This window comes from Aptenodytes patagonicus, chromosome 2 (assembly GCF_965638725.1).
Source record: "Aptenodytes patagonicus chromosome 2, bAptPat1.pri.cur, whole genome shotgun sequence".
Lineage (NCBI taxonomy): Eukaryota > Metazoa > Chordata > Aves > Sphenisciformes > Spheniscidae > Aptenodytes > Aptenodytes patagonicus.
The window spans coordinates 124,332,761-124,347,755 of record NC_134950.1 but is presented as its reverse complement, the minus strand read 5'-3'; the positions used below and the strand labels follow the sequence as shown (position 1 = coordinate 124,347,755).

At 41.5% G+C, this 14,995-nt stretch overlaps 2 protein-coding genes across 5 annotated transcripts in view; one reads left to right on the top strand and one right to left on the bottom strand.

The window, feature by feature from the left end:
- SH3BP5 (SH3 domain binding protein 5) overlaps positions 1 to 2,556 on the top strand; it is an 87,640-nt gene extending 85,084 nt beyond the window's left edge. The window contains exon 10 of the mRNA XM_076331086.1: positions 524 to 2,556. Coding sequence (XP_076187201.1) covers positions 524 to 591 — 68 coding nt within the window. The 3' untranslated portion in view covers positions 592 to 2,556. The remainder of the gene's footprint in view (positions 1 to 523) is intronic.
- Positions 1 to 8,565, bottom strand: part of CAPN7 (calpain 7) — a 35,789-nt gene extending 27,224 nt beyond the window's left edge. For 3 of the 4 annotated variants that reach the window (XR_012994704.1, XM_076331081.1, XM_076331084.1), the window contains exons 1-3: positions 8,424 to 8,565; positions 3,993 to 4,101; positions 2,145 to 2,302 (exon numbers count right to left, since the gene is read on the bottom strand). Coding sequence is in view for 3 of the 4 variants with exons in the window: in XM_076331081.1 (XP_076187196.1) it covers positions 2,145 to 2,302; positions 3,993 to 4,101; positions 8,424 to 8,525 (369 nt within the window). In the remaining variant the exon portion in view is untranslated. Of the gene's footprint in view, positions 1 to 2,103; positions 2,303 to 3,992; positions 4,102 to 8,423 lie in introns of those variants that run through there. The other variant, XM_076331083.1, reaches the window with a different exon arrangement.
- Between the last annotated feature and the right edge of the window lie 6,430 nt (positions 8,566 to 14,995).

The window sequence follows — 14,995 nt, the reverse complement described above, 5'->3', positions numbered from 1 at the left end:
AGATTACAGCAAGCAGTAACTAGCTATTTTTTCCAATTCTCTTTTGAAATGAGCAAATATGGTTTTTTTTAAAATCTCAGCATAAAAAGTGTACTAAGCAAGCGAATATCATTTTGCTGTTCTAGTGAATGTTCATGGAACGGAAGTGATATTTAAAATTCTTCACCATGGGAAACACTGTATACACAAAAAGTTTGCCAGAAGAATTAACCATATTAAAAGACTATGGGCAGAAAGAAGACAAAAACAAATGTTACATATACTACGGAGCTTAGATGTGTTCCAATTCTTCTCCCCAAATGAGTCAAAAATAATCACGGTAACTTAGGAAAAAAATTTTTGAATGTTTACTTTCATAAAATACAAACAAACAAGATTGCTTGCAAGTTAAAAATCTTATTCTTGCACATCTAAGGCATAAAATAATCTATGCCAGGGCACCAAAACAGATATCAACAGTGCTAACTTCTGTTCCCAGTTGGGAGGTCAGCTATGACAGTTTACCCTTTTGTTTTCCTTACAGATGAAACATGGCTACTGCAGCTAAACACTCTGCAAGAGGCACAACATGAGGTGTGGCTTCTCCTGTGACACCCACAAGCAGGTTTCAGGTTCTAGCTTTGTACCTTGACCGATTCTCTCAGGTCAGCTAGGTCAACTGAGGAAACAAAAGGCAAGCTACTTTCACCCCAAGAAACAAAACTAGAAACATCCTCTATAAGCAACTGTTTTCAATTGCAAATAAATTACACTCAGAGTTCCTGGTTGGAAAAGACTTTGAAAGATGTATGAAGGTAAGCAGTGTGGAGGTGGAACACCAGCACACTCATCTAGGAGTCAGCCATAGAAGAGGAAGAATGGCTGCTCTTTGAGTACTTCAAGGGTAAGGAAGAAACAAATCTCTCCACCTGAATATACTGAGGAGAAAGACAGAAGTAAAGCTTCAAGATAGCAGAATTCCTTCAATCTTCTTTCATCCTGGGAAGAAGAAGGTACTTTTTGATCACCCTGAGGGACAAAGCCTACAGTCATCTCAACAAAATAATATGCTAGTCAAAATTAAAAGAAACTTCAGCAGTATCTGTACCTAATGAAATACCCGATAAAAGCAGTTGTTTATGAGAGATAATTTCAGACTAACTTCAATATATTCAAGTAATATTTGCATGCACTGACACAACAGAAGGATGAACACAGCAGAGGAAAAACAGTATGCCACCGCAGTAAGTTTTATGTAACAGACTGAAGACGTTCTGCTCCAACAGCTCAAGTGGAAAAACTAGAGCAGTTCTACTAACTCTTCATCTGGTTACGCTGTATCACCAGGGTTTTTTAACCTACATAAAACCAGTTTATAGAATTCAGAGAAAAGAAGATTTTACTCTAGCATGTAGCAAAAGGAACATTCCCCTCCCAACAACCCACATATATTTACATTATAAAAAGGGAAGAGAAGGATAAAAGAAAAACAGACTTGGTGGAGTTACATTATGATGGTGAGCTCTTCCTGTAATGAGTTAGTTAAGGCAACTGGACTTAAGGGAAAAAAGCAGTACCTGTAATTATATTCTCCATCATTTATGTAATGGCCAATTCATCCTTACCATTAATTTCAGTGTGAATTGAATTCCCCTGTAACAGCTTTAAAGTTGAGCACTGAGTAATCAAGTAGTATTTTTACTAGTTTTGGCATCAGTAGGCCATTATGTTTTCAGAAAGTGTTACACACAAAAATTTCCTTTAAATTACTTCCTTTAATGTAGTCAGAAAGTAACATACCTGACACATTAGCAAGCCATCGTCAGTTTTAACTGTTTTTAATTTCTGTTTTAGTGTTGCATTCACTCCAGGGCAAAAATTAACATGAAAAAAGTTCCAGAATATTTCTAGTTTTTAGTATAATCCAGTTCAGGAAAAACACATAAATCACAAGTCCCCATAAATTTACAGTGTTGAATAGCAACGTAACATAAAGACTAGAAGAAATACTAAAAAAAACAGTGAAAAAAAGATTAAAAACCATTTTTTTTAGAAATACAGGTACTCCATTTTTAAGCCAGCCTTTAAGGGTCAGTCACTTGTGTAAGTGGAAGAATTTCTTACCATCACATAATTCCACCAAGTTAACCTGTAGCTTAACATACTGTTTTCAAACAGAGTTCCACCGCTTCTGTGTACAACTCTATAGCTTCTTCTGCATTGCCTTTATCATCTTCATCAAAAGCCTGTGTAACTAGGAAGTGAGCACGCTCCAAGTCCAACTGTTGTTTTGACTTCAGAGGGTCTGTGTTCTGCAACTGGACTAAATGAAAGAGAAAGTATTTAGCTTTCTACAGCAGCAGACATGTAAAAACATCCTTAACATGGTACTGAAACACTAGCAGTTCTAATCAGATGAGTAATATCTATTTTTTTGGCTGGAAACCAAAACTTTCTAAACTTTGCTAAAAACATCTTTGCAAGGACAAGAAAACACCACCACCCCCTGAAGCAGAGATACACTCTCAGGATATTTCACATGTCAAATAATGTAAATAAAATCTCTTTCATACTACACTAAGGACAAGGATGTTTAATTATGTAAAATATTGCATCATTTGTGAAAACACATCACCTATGGCAATATATAAGTTCCTTAGGTGTCTATCTCATTTACTACATTTATTAATGACCTGAAGGAGAAGATGGAGTGCACCTTCATCAAGGCTGCAGACCCCACCAAATCGATTCACTCAAGGACACAGCTGCTATTCAAAGGGACACAGACAAGCTAAAGTAACAGGCTGACAGGAACCTTGGGAAATTCAACCAGGACAAATGCTGTGCCCTGTGTCTGGGACAGACTAACACCCTGCAGGGTACAGCTCTGCGGAGAAGGGCCTGGGGGACAGCTGGGTAAGCCTGAGCCAGCGATGAAGGCGAACAGCACCCTGGGCTGTGTCAGCAGAAGCACAGCCAGGAGATGGGGGGAAGCAATTACCACCCTCTACTCGGCACTCAGTAGACTGCATCTGGAATACCGCATCCAATCTCAGGTCCCTAATGATGGTTGGGGCTGGAGGACTTGGCCTTTTGAGAAGCAGCTGAGGGAGCAGGGCTTGTCCAACCAGGAGGAGAGATGGCCTTGGGGGGCCAAAGCCTTCTCTAATAGCAACCTGCCAGTAACTGCGAGGTTATCAAGAAAATGGATTCAGGCTCTTCACTGCAGTGCAAAGAAAGGGAATGAGAGCCAGTGGCTATGAATTGAAACAGGGGAGAATCCAACTAAATATATATTAAAAAAAAAAAAAATCACTAGAAAGACAATTGCACCCTGGAACAGGGGCCCAGAGGCACTGGGGAATTTCTGTCCTCAGGTGTTTTCAGGACCTAACTGCACCTGAACAACCTCGTTCAAAAACCAATGTCTACCCTGCTTTGAGCACGAGATTGGTCTATAGACCTCCCAAGGTCCTTTTTTGGCCAAGTGATTCTGTGATTTTAACTGAGAATTGCAGGTGTGCAAAAATTTGAGGTTTTGGTCTAAGCACAAACACTGAAACTGGATCAAACAAGGAAACCCTTATGAGAGCAAAGAGCTCTTTTGCCCTCTCAAAATTAGTAATTCTACAGAAATACCAGAACCCACTTGCTTCAAATCCATCATGCAGCTGAGGCTTAGATGTGACTTTTGATTTGTTCCTGATCAATTTTTATTGCTATATTTAATTACTTTCTCAGGTTTGCTCTGCAGGTGTGGTTCCTAAGAATATTTAAAAGGAAAGAATACCAACACCCAAGTCCTTAGGAAGTAAGTCTCCGCTCCATTTCTGATGCATTTCAGAATTCAAGACACTGATGTGTTCATTGTATTTGTGGTCCTTCACAAAGGACAAGAAAATTAGAATAATGAAAAACAGAGCAAACATCATTGATACATATTTCACAAGCACTGAAAGGCTTTCCACTCAATTAATTTAAGCAGAGGTTTAATTAGAAAGCTCCTTACCCACCTGCTGAATGGAGAGCTTGAACTCTCTCCAAGTACTCATTTATTTTTTCTTGAATATTTTCCAAGTTGGACCCTGCCATCCCAGCATAAATCAAGGCTTGTGCAGCTTCCTGCAGGGAGAAGAATTTGAGACAAAGTTAATGTTTGCTGCCTAGAAAATTACTTTCCATAAACAGAGGGCCTACAGCAGCCATGAGTTGCATGAAAACAAGCCCCTACATCTGCAAAAAGACTCAGTGGCTGCAGGGAAATTCTGCTGGAAAGAACAAGTTTCAAGTTATGAGATCATGTTCAATTTCTCACACATGGGACAACCTATAGGACTATAAAAAAAACCTTTTGAGGTTCTGTAAGGCCAGATCTTAGGTCTGTCTGTAGAGTAATGCATAGTATTAGGAGACTTTAAGTAAAATTTTTCAAGCACGCACTGAAATCAGTTAAGTAAAGCTCACAAGCCACAAACTGCTTTTATTTTTAAAGCTGCAGATTTAAGGGCGGGGGGGGGGGGGGGAAGCTACACACTAGTTATTTGCATTTAATCTGATAATAATGAAAGTAAACCAATATAAAAGCTTTTCAAAATCAAATGCATAGAATTTTGGTTTAGAAAGTCTTTTCTTTTAGTATTACATAAAGCTATCAAATCTGGAAAGTCTACAAATTTAAAGTTTCCTAGCTCCTCAAACTTTGTTTTTTAATTGTTTATATGTACACAAAACACTGGATATTGATGAAAGTCTACTTCCAGGAGGGAGCATAGGCCTCCAGCTCAGAAACACAGTACGTTATCCGCATTAAGGCTTTTTCTATACTGCACAAATTTATTAAGAAAAAACACCTTCAGTTGCATAAGCCATCTACCCATTCACTAAATTTATGAAAAACATGTAATGTTTGGCAGGGTTGTAATAACCAGTCAGAGCTGACACAGTCTCAGAAGCATATGGAGAATTGAAATTTGTCACTCACAAAAATGAGGATAAAAACCTTATTTTGTCCTCGTTATTGGCATGGGAAAAAACCCACGCTTTTGTGGCAGTGCTCGTCTTCCCAGCAGCAGTAGAAGAGAGAAGGAGGCGGTCACGTAGCAGGCTGACTATGTAGGAAGCAGAACAATAACTAGAGAGGTGCTCCACAAAGAGGGTGCTCAGAGAGGCTGCTCTGCACAGGGCAAGCACAGAGCCACGGCCAGAGCGTCTCTTGTGTACTTTATGGCCATGACTTTTGTCAAGCTTAGCAGTTTGCTCCCATACACATCTGCCTAGTTTGCCCAACCTTAAAACTGATCCTGGTACAGCTTGTACTTGTTATCAGGATAAATTTTCACTGACAAGCTCACAGAACTAAATACCGCATATTCCCTGTCAACATCCATCACCATATTATATCGCATAAAATGTCCACAGCAACAGAAAGGTAAATAGAAGTACTGTGCCATTTATATGTAGCAATTAACTACCGTTAAGGTTTAGCATACAACTATTTTTTTGGGGAAAAAAAATGCACTACTGATATCTGCTCAAAGGATGTATATATTTGTCTGTGACATATCACAAGGACAGACTGACAGAACAGGTGCTGTATTATAATGGTAAGTTGTCTATGTATGACGCAAAGAACAAATGTGGATTTTCAAACTAGTGCTGCAGAAACAATGCATAATTGATGTTGCTTCTGTGATTTCAAGCACAACTGTTCTGCCTGGTTTTAAGACGTAAACATAGTGAAAACAGTCTTTTATAAATTAAGGCTCTAAAGGACTGAAGCGGTTGACCAACTGCCTGCAGAGCCAGCACGCCAACAGTTTCCAGTGACAAGATAGACATGCAATTCAGAGTTGGTATTTATGATCTCTTCAATGCCACTGCTGTTCTTTGGCATGAGTAGTGTGCCACAGTCACGCTAAGTTAACTACTGATCATCAGTTGCAAGTTGCTAACTGCTGGTCAACAGTCAAACTTAGCAACCATCTTCAGCAGTTTTGCTAAAGTCATTAGGTGCCCAAATATGTTTCTGATATTTCTGCATAGCACCGTTAGCAAGTTACCCTACGCTGGTTCACATACAGCCCTCCTCTAGGGATCTATCAAAGTTACATGACAGCAGAAAGGGAACAGCACTTGCTAGCTGTAGGAACTCCATTCAGACAGGTCCACTTGTTGTCTATCAGTAACAAATAGTAGCATTTTCCGTGCTTCATCCTTAAGGTCAAGTTCTTGCAGAATACAGTTCAGCACCCAACTTTTCCACATGCTTAGTAACTGCACCAGTGGGCTCTGAACTGCTTAGAGCAGTTGATAAGGAAGTTGGTGACGGGCCAGAGCTTATTTGCACTGTGCAAAAAATGCACAAAGTACCCCCAAAATACTAGATGATATTTTGTAACTACTCTTGTTTAATCTAACACTGACAGCGATTCTTCAGGCTACATCTGGAAAGCCAAACCTATCTAGGCTAAATCATACCTAAAGAATTATGCTCTAACAATACCTGCTGAGTTTGTTCTCATTCCTTCTGATCACAATAGGTTTGAACACCAACACCTTCACATATAATCTGACACAAGAGTCAATACCTAATCTTGGACTGCCAAGAGTCACCTGTCTGAATACCAAAAACCTTAGCTGCAGAGTTTTGATTCAAGCTTTCCTCACACAAAGCAGCGTTCATAATCATGCTGCACTGTGGCCTAGCTTTTGCAAACCAGAAAACATTTTCTAGATTACACTCTTTGTCATGTGTATCTTGAAGCGCACCAAGACTGCTAGGGATGCATTTTTGCACTTAGCAAGAATATCACCCGTATGCAGCAAGTGAAAAAGATTTTCCATACACTGTACAAAAGTGTACGAGAGTGATTATTTACACAAAAAGATGGTTTTCTTCTGAAGAACATTCAATAATTTCTTCCAGATATTCTGAGAAATGTACCGTAATAAAGTAGTACCGCACACAGCTACCAGACCATATGCACACACTGTTGTGTGTGCATTATACACATAATAATGTGTGTGCACATTAGTATGAGTAACTAACTTTTGCATATATATACTTTACATATATAAACTTAGTTCACCCTACATTAACAACCAGGTTAAAAAAAACCAAAAAAGATACCCCTCTTCCTATCCTTTCACACCTACATGCATAGGCCACCATGTAACAACACTATGCTTTTTATACATTTCAAAGACACCTAGTACTCATGAAGTAAAAGGCCAGCTACAGAGCTGTTGGCAAGTTATGGAAGAGAATTACTTTGGCAGGATAATGGGATATGTGGAATGATTACTGCAACAAGGATAAACATAGGCTTCAAAGAAATCCCTTCTCGCAGGTGAGAAGTAAAGCCAGCGGGATATGGAACTTCAACGTAACTTTGCAAAACATAAATCCAACAAAATGAGACAACTTACACAGGTAGAAAAATGCATAATGGTTGCACAGAAGCTACTAAATACCAGTAGTGAGTCTATAGATATCGAGCAAGACACTGAATCAACCTTGTCACACCCTTGGTCACACCAACCTGAAGCTGTATTGAAATAATAAAATCAGATCCCTAATAGAAAGAATATTCACATGTGGTTAAAAACATGTCACAGGCAGCTTGTGATCTGAAGCTAGCTTACTGCTGGGCATCTTGTATTTCCTCATGTACTTCTCTGCTTACTTGATGACTGATTATACAACAAAGTTGTTTCCAGTTGGACACTCAAGAGCTGCAACGTGCCCACTTGCAGCTCTCCAAAATGCTCAGCGCTTACATCTCCAACAGAAAATTGAAGAGTCTGTCAGGTCTGGCGGGGGTAGGGGAGAGGCCGGGAATGAAAGTGGAGAATCAGCCGGGCAGGGGCGTTTTTAGCTCGGTTCCGACGAGGCTTCCCGAGAAGCACGGAAGGGGTTATGTATCCAGGAGCTGGAAGAAGGACCCGTACCCACTTTTCAGGTACCGTGGCTGTAGCGCTATCCCTAAGCCCATTAGCAAACAGCGGCGCACGGGCAGCACTTGTTCCCACCTAAAAATAAAACGCAGGGAAAACGCGTTTCGCAACCTGCCCTGAAGGACGCTGCTCCTCCGGAGACAGGCAAACTTTCGACGCGCACGCCCGGCCTTCCGCCTTCTTCTCGGCTGGAACCGCCACGTCTTCCCCGAGGCCAAGCGGCGCTCCCGTCTCCAGGGCATACCCGCCAAGGGCGGGGAGCGGCGGAGGCAGCGCTAACCCAGCGCACCTCTCCCCGCCGGCAGGGCCGGGCCGGGCCGGGCCGAGCCGGGCCGGGCCGCAGGGGCGCGGCGGGCCACCCCTCCCTCCCCCGGCCCTCGGGGGGCTGAGGGGAGGAGCGCAAAACTACCGGTGGCTCAAGGGCCTCAGGGCGGCGAGGAGGAAGGGGACGCCGGCACCTCCCTCCTCCCCGCCCCCCCCCCCCGTACCTTGTAGTAGAAGACCGCTTCCTGGTAGCGCCCGCTCTGGTCCCGCTGCACCGCCAGCTGCGCGAACTTCACCGCGTCCAACTCCAGCGTGGTAGCATCCATGACCGGTTCCCTGCCGGTGCCGCCACCGGCAGCAGCACCCCACCAGGCCCACCCCGCCGCCGGCTCCGCGCCCGCCCGCCCGGCCACTTCCCCCGCCTTCCTGACCCCTCCACGGCCGCCGGCCCCGCCCCCATCCCAGCCGCCTTCTCCCCTGGCCACGCCCACCTGCCCTGACAGCGGCTGGCCCGGCACCCGAGGCCGGCCGCGCCCCGCCCGGGGCCGCGGAGGCGGAGTGCGCATGCGCCCAGAGGGTTTTGGGTGGGGTGTTTTTTTTAAGGTGTGGGAGGATGGCCGCATACCGGGCGGCGTGAAGGTTGCACTGCGCATGCTCGGGCACGCGTGGGAGGGCGGGGTTCTCGGGTTTGGCGGGCGCGCTGTGCGTGGTGCGCGACGCGCGGTGGTGAGGGGCCGGTGAGGAGGGGCAGCGCGTGCCTGGCTGTGGCGGCTGAGGGGCGAGCGCGCGCGGGGCCGTGAGGCGCCGGCCCGCCTGTCCCGCGTTTGTGAGCCACTGGTGAGGCGAGCCGCGCAGCTGGGCGGGTGGGAGAGGCCCGAGGGTGTTACTGCTGTGTTTTAAAACTGGGTTGGTTGGTTTTTTTCTTTCCTCACTTTTTAACGGAGGTACTTGAAATACTTAGTAGCTTCTTCAAAGCCCTAAGCTCTAGAGGTGGGTGTTTTAGTTCTTCATAGTTAATGTTTTGCTCTTGAGGATAGTTTTTTTAGCCTTGGAGCATTTTCAGTGTATATCTGTATGTCACACAAGTGTAAAGTAGAAAGCAAATAAGGTGTATTGTACTGCCCCCTCTTTAAAAAAATAAAAACACTTCTGGTGCACTTCAGGTTGGCGGTTTTGTAACCTAGATCTTTTACAGGATGTTCAGGATTTTTTTTCTTTCTTGGGAGCAGTTTAGGGGAAAACAGCCCTTATTGGGAGGTGGCTGCTGGTGCTTTATTTCTTGTTTGCATTATAGCACCTGCTTTCCCCTCTCCCCCAGCTTGTGTTGCAGGATGAATTCCTGAGGCTGAGCTGCTCTGAGAGCCCTGGGCTGGGAAGCCTTGTCTGTATCCCTTCTAGAAGCAGTGTCTTCAGGGCTGTGCCCTGGAAGGGTTGTGTCTGTGTTGCACTTCAGTGTGAAAACTAGTTCAGCTAGATGTTCGTGCTTTCAGAGTTTCTACTGAATAGGAGGTGGAGTCCTTGGGGGGTGGAGTTTCTCCACAAGGAGCCACATGGCAAAGGCAATGGGTAGAAGTTGCACCAGGAGAGGTTTCATCTTGACAACGAAAGAAATTTTGTTATAGTAAGAACAACCTCCCCAGGGACATGGTAGAGTCCCCATTGCTGGAGGATTTCAAGATGGTATTGATAGGGTGCTAGATAATTTCATCTATGCTCTTTTTCCCACGGAAGATTGGACCAGGTGCTCTTTTTAGGTCCCTTCCAACCTGGGCAATTCTGTGATTCTACAGGCTTTTATTTCTGCCTTAGGGTTAGGAGTATAGTTGATGTTTGTGGAAAAAGTATAAGAATAGGACAAGCTCAGAGCAGTATTTTGTCTCGGCTTCCTGCAGCCTGTGGGTTGGACTCACATCATGGCTTCTGATAGCTCTTGCTGGGCTTGTTTTCAATGAATTAGTCTAATTGTTGCTATAGCGCATTTTGGTTTTGGCATTCAAAACATTTTGTGGGAATGCACTCTATAGTTTAAATATGTTGTACGAGAGAACATTCCCTTTTTAAAAAGAAAAACCAAAAAACCCCTGTCACTCAGTTTAACTTTTTGCCCCCTCTCCTCTGCTTGTAAGAAATTACTATCATATCTGACAGTTGCATCTTTTAGGTTGCCTGTAAGTTTGTGTTGTTCTTTGCTATCTCGTCAGTTATTTCTTTGTTCACGCATTTAATCTGTGCTTGAACAGAATCCTCTCAATACCTTTGATTTATCCTTGTGGCTCTTTTCAGTCTTCCCTATGTTTTACTTGAGATGGGGTGACCAGAATGGTGTGCTGTATGAGAGTTGTATCATTAATTTTGTATCCTGGTGTACTGTTTTATTCTGTTTGATTCATAATCACCCCTAACACTGTATTTGCCTTTTTAACCACTGCTAAGCATTGACTGAAGTTCTGAGAACTCTCCAGAATGACTCATCTTTCCTGAGAAAGGATAGATAGTTGAGCATCTGTCATTATGTACTTAATGTGGTGTTTTATCCCCTGTGGTTTAGCAGCATTTAATTTCACAGGCTGTTTATTACATACACAGTGATACGAGATCCTTGCGGAACTTTCCATAGTAGGCTTTCACAAACCAGAGTATTTTTATCAGTGGCATACCTCTTCACCTTATTATTTCCCACCAATTCCAGATAACTTCTGAGTTTTTACAGTACTTGACCACTTTTTTCAGAAACAGAAGTTGGATATGCTGTGTTCAGGTTCCATAGAGACCTCCCCCATTGCCATTTTAAGAACTGGCATCCCATATATTTTACTGATGATTACATTTTCCTCCATCTTCTTGTTAAAGAAAGGCACTGTGTGGGAACCTTTGAGTGCCCCTGTGTCGAACAGCCTTCCAAATTCTCTCTCTCTTACGAGCGACATAAGAGACGATCCTTTCCTTAGCGCTCTCCTTTCACAAGGTGCTTTCAAAACCTTCTACACGAGATGCTGTTCATATGCTGAGCCTGTTGGTTAGCCAGGACAGTGTTATCTCATTGCTCCTGTGGACTGTACTGTTTTATGTCTAGTTGGACTATAGGTAGTTGCGTTCTATTTTTACAGTTCCAAATACAGCAGGACTATGATAGGAGTGTCACTATTGTGGAATAAATAATTAATCACTGTATTGGATCCACCCCTTTCATGTCATTTGTATTATTTTAGTCATGTTAATTATGTTGAATAATCTCTTTATTTTGCATTAAAAGATTGTAAGCTTGTGTTATCCAGTTAGATTCAGTATAGTAAGTACCAGGTAAAATTATTTTAGACGTGATGGTTAATGCGTTAAAGACACGGGCAGGCCTTAGACATGGAGGCATGCACCAAAGTGACAAGAAGTTAAGGAAGGTAAAATAGCTCACTAGACAATGACTGCTGTTTTTTTCAGAACATCATTGAAAATGAATACCTGTTTCATCAATAAGTTGTTGAACCTGTATATGCAATTGTTAAATGGATTCTGCAATAATTCAGAGAAATGTTGCCTATATTTTTATAAGCTGTGTAGGAGCAACTCCTGATATCTATATTTGTGGGCCTGCTTTGGTTGGGCTGTTCCAGAGCAAATCTGTTTTAATAGATGATTGGAGTTTGTGTATATTCTTCAGTGCATAAAATGTTTTCTTAAAACAGACTATCTGATCTTGACCTATTTTTATGCTAAGTACCACCAATTTATTGTTACATAGAGTACCTAAGTATTGTATTTTCAGGGCTGAACCCTTACCTATTCATTATATTAAACTCTTTTCCCTTCAAAATGAAGCTTTGAATTGAAGGCTTCTGAATCTGAACCCAGACCCCTGATTTCTACTGATGGTACTTTTATGAAATTAAGAAGGCAGGTAAAGCACAGCTGAAAATAAAGCCTTTAATAATTAAAATACCATATACACACTTAATGTGCTAGAAAGCACTTCTATTGATAGGGCTTTTTATATATGAAGCTACTTCAAAAAAGGAGTCAATTATATTACATCACTAGATGTCCATCTACTGTTAGATTGAAGCTAGTTTTTGCATGGTTAAAAGAACAGAAGTTGAACAAATATATTTTTAGTTTGGCTCTGGTTTAGTTACAAGTGTGGCTGAAGTTGCTTTGGTTCATTTTGGTTTTGAAGTTTTCTTGACTCAGTCACAGAGATTTAGATTTGGTTTTTGCAGTCAAACATCCCGTATCCAGAGTGGCCAGAAGTTTTGGGTCCCCCTGCCCCCTGAAGACTAGATAGGGAAATAGTATGAAATATAAAATCATGTTACTGTAATGCTGTAGGTAATTTTTTTTTTATAAAATAGCACTGTTTCAGCAGAGATTATTGCAGTCCTAAAATTTCTTAAATTTGTTTCTTACAAAAAGTACTATGATTCTGTAACAGTAAAGAGTTCCTCCTTACACAGTTAAAACACTGGCTTTCAACTTTATAGGCTATAATTTGCGGCATCTGTTTGGAAGCAAATGGTCACGGTGATAGGGACTGTGATCCTAACTATGGAAAGAGGGAAGAAAATGAGAAATGTATGTTGATAGAAACAATATTCCTTATCTTTGTAATTAGTAAACACACTTCTTTTGGGAATTGCATCTGCAGAGTCTTTCTTCTGACTGTGTTGACTGGGAAAAGAAGCTTAATAATGAAATAAAACTTCGTATGAAATAAATTGGAGTGGAAGGCACCAATGACACTATGAATTATTGCATTAACTAAGAGATCTCCATGTGCTATTTATGCATAAATATAATTAATCACATGCATCACAATCTGATGTAATCTTGTAAAAAAAGTAAGAAAAATTTCTGCAGTGAGTTACGGCAGGGTGGCATTTCTCAATTTACTCAAGATATTCTTGGGTTGATGACTCTTTGAATTTAGTCATCAGAGAATTTAGAAAATGTTAAATCCTGAAACTATTGCAGTCCTCTCCCATCTACTTAGATTTCAAAGATGAATTCTGGTTTTAGAAGGAGTCTACAAAACTTGATTTTGGTTTGTATGAAATCTGGTAACATTTTAAGAAGAAATGCAGATTATTGAACAAGCAGAGCCAGAACCTTTGTTGTGCTTTCTGAAGGAAGTTAATATAAAAATATTACGGATTGCAGTAGGGAGAGGAATACAAGTTTTGTTCAAGTCTCATATATGTGAGCTTTGATGTGTTAAGACTTCATGAGTCTATTGAATTGAGGTGAAATTTTGAGTCTGTTGAGTGACTTTGCCAGGGACAAGATTTCCCTTTTTAGGGACTGGTGGGAGAGACTAATGTAACTGCATTTGATAATCAGAGGTCTAGCTGGAATCATTAGTGCCAAAAAAATCGTTAAACGCTATTTTCTCTGTTAAGTGTGACATGACAAGTATGACAACAATAGTCGTACACATATAAAGGTGAAATGTAATTTCTATCTTGTCTTTCACTTATTTATGTTGATGTGGGACCAGAAGAGTTACTCTGTTGTGCACCAAAAGGTATCTAGCATGCTGGTCAGTGTGCTCTTTGTAATTTAGTTCAGTTTCTTGCTGTGGGCTCTCTCCTCTGACTTTTCTTCTTTTATCGCACTCACTGTCTACTTTTCAATGCTAATTTTCTCTGTTCAGTAAATGAATTACAATAGAGATATATATACAACAATGTCCTAATAAAAGCCAGGTTGTCACTTAACAGCAATTCTTACTTCCTGTGTGCTGCATTATGCACGCAGGAAGTGCTCTGGAGCAAACTAACACCTGAGCGCTGATAGCTTCTTGCTATTAACATCCTCTGTTATTCCTCAAAATTGCCAAAAGTAATCAAAATAATGAACATAACCCTAGTTAATTTTCTCAGTTTCAAGAACAGAAAGGTTCTAAAATTGATGCTCAAATGCATCTCTCTCATCTGTTGAAAAACACTTCTGTAATGAAAACAGTATTGTTTACAGGATAGCAAATTTTTACAAGAAGCAACTCCTAAAGTGTTTATATAGGCTGGTATTTTTTTCTTTTTGAAGAAAAATAATAAATAATTCAGTCTCTATGCATTGGGGGGGGGAGGGGACTTTTTTAAGGTGCTATTTATTTTCTCATTTCCAATGAGAGGTTTTTAATTAGCATGAATAATGTTATTTGCAAGAGACTTGAATTTAATCAAGCAAGTCCTTTACTGAAATAGCTTATTACACTGTAAGATTTGTACTCCCAAGGCATTATAAATTTAAAGCTTTATACACATTCCTCATTGTGCTGGGTTGGCTTCAGTTAGCAGCCAAGCTTGCACACTTCCACCCCCACTGCAGGACAGGGCTGGGGGAGGAACAGAGAAAACAGGAAGAACAGCAGTGAGAAAACTTATGGGTTAAAAAAAAGACAAGGAAACAGACCCCAGTTGGGGAATTTTTAGCAGGGCCTGTTGCGACAGGACAAGGGGGAATGGCTTTAAACTAAAGGGGGGTAGATTTAGACTAGATAGAAGGAAGAAATTTTTTATGCTGAGGGTGGTGAAACACTGGAACATGTTGCCCAGAGAGATGGTGGATGCCCCATCCCTGGAAACATTCAAGGTCAGGTTGGACGGGGCTCTGAGTAACCTCATCTAGTTGAAGATGTCCCTGCCCAGGGCAGGGGGGTTGGACTAGATGGGGGACCTTTAGAGGTCCCTTCCAACCCAGACTATTCTATGATTCTATGTTAATTTAATTTATTGCCTGTTAATATAAAAAATTAATTACTGATTTGGGCATTGGAAAACAAAGATAGCAAACATTTAAACACTTT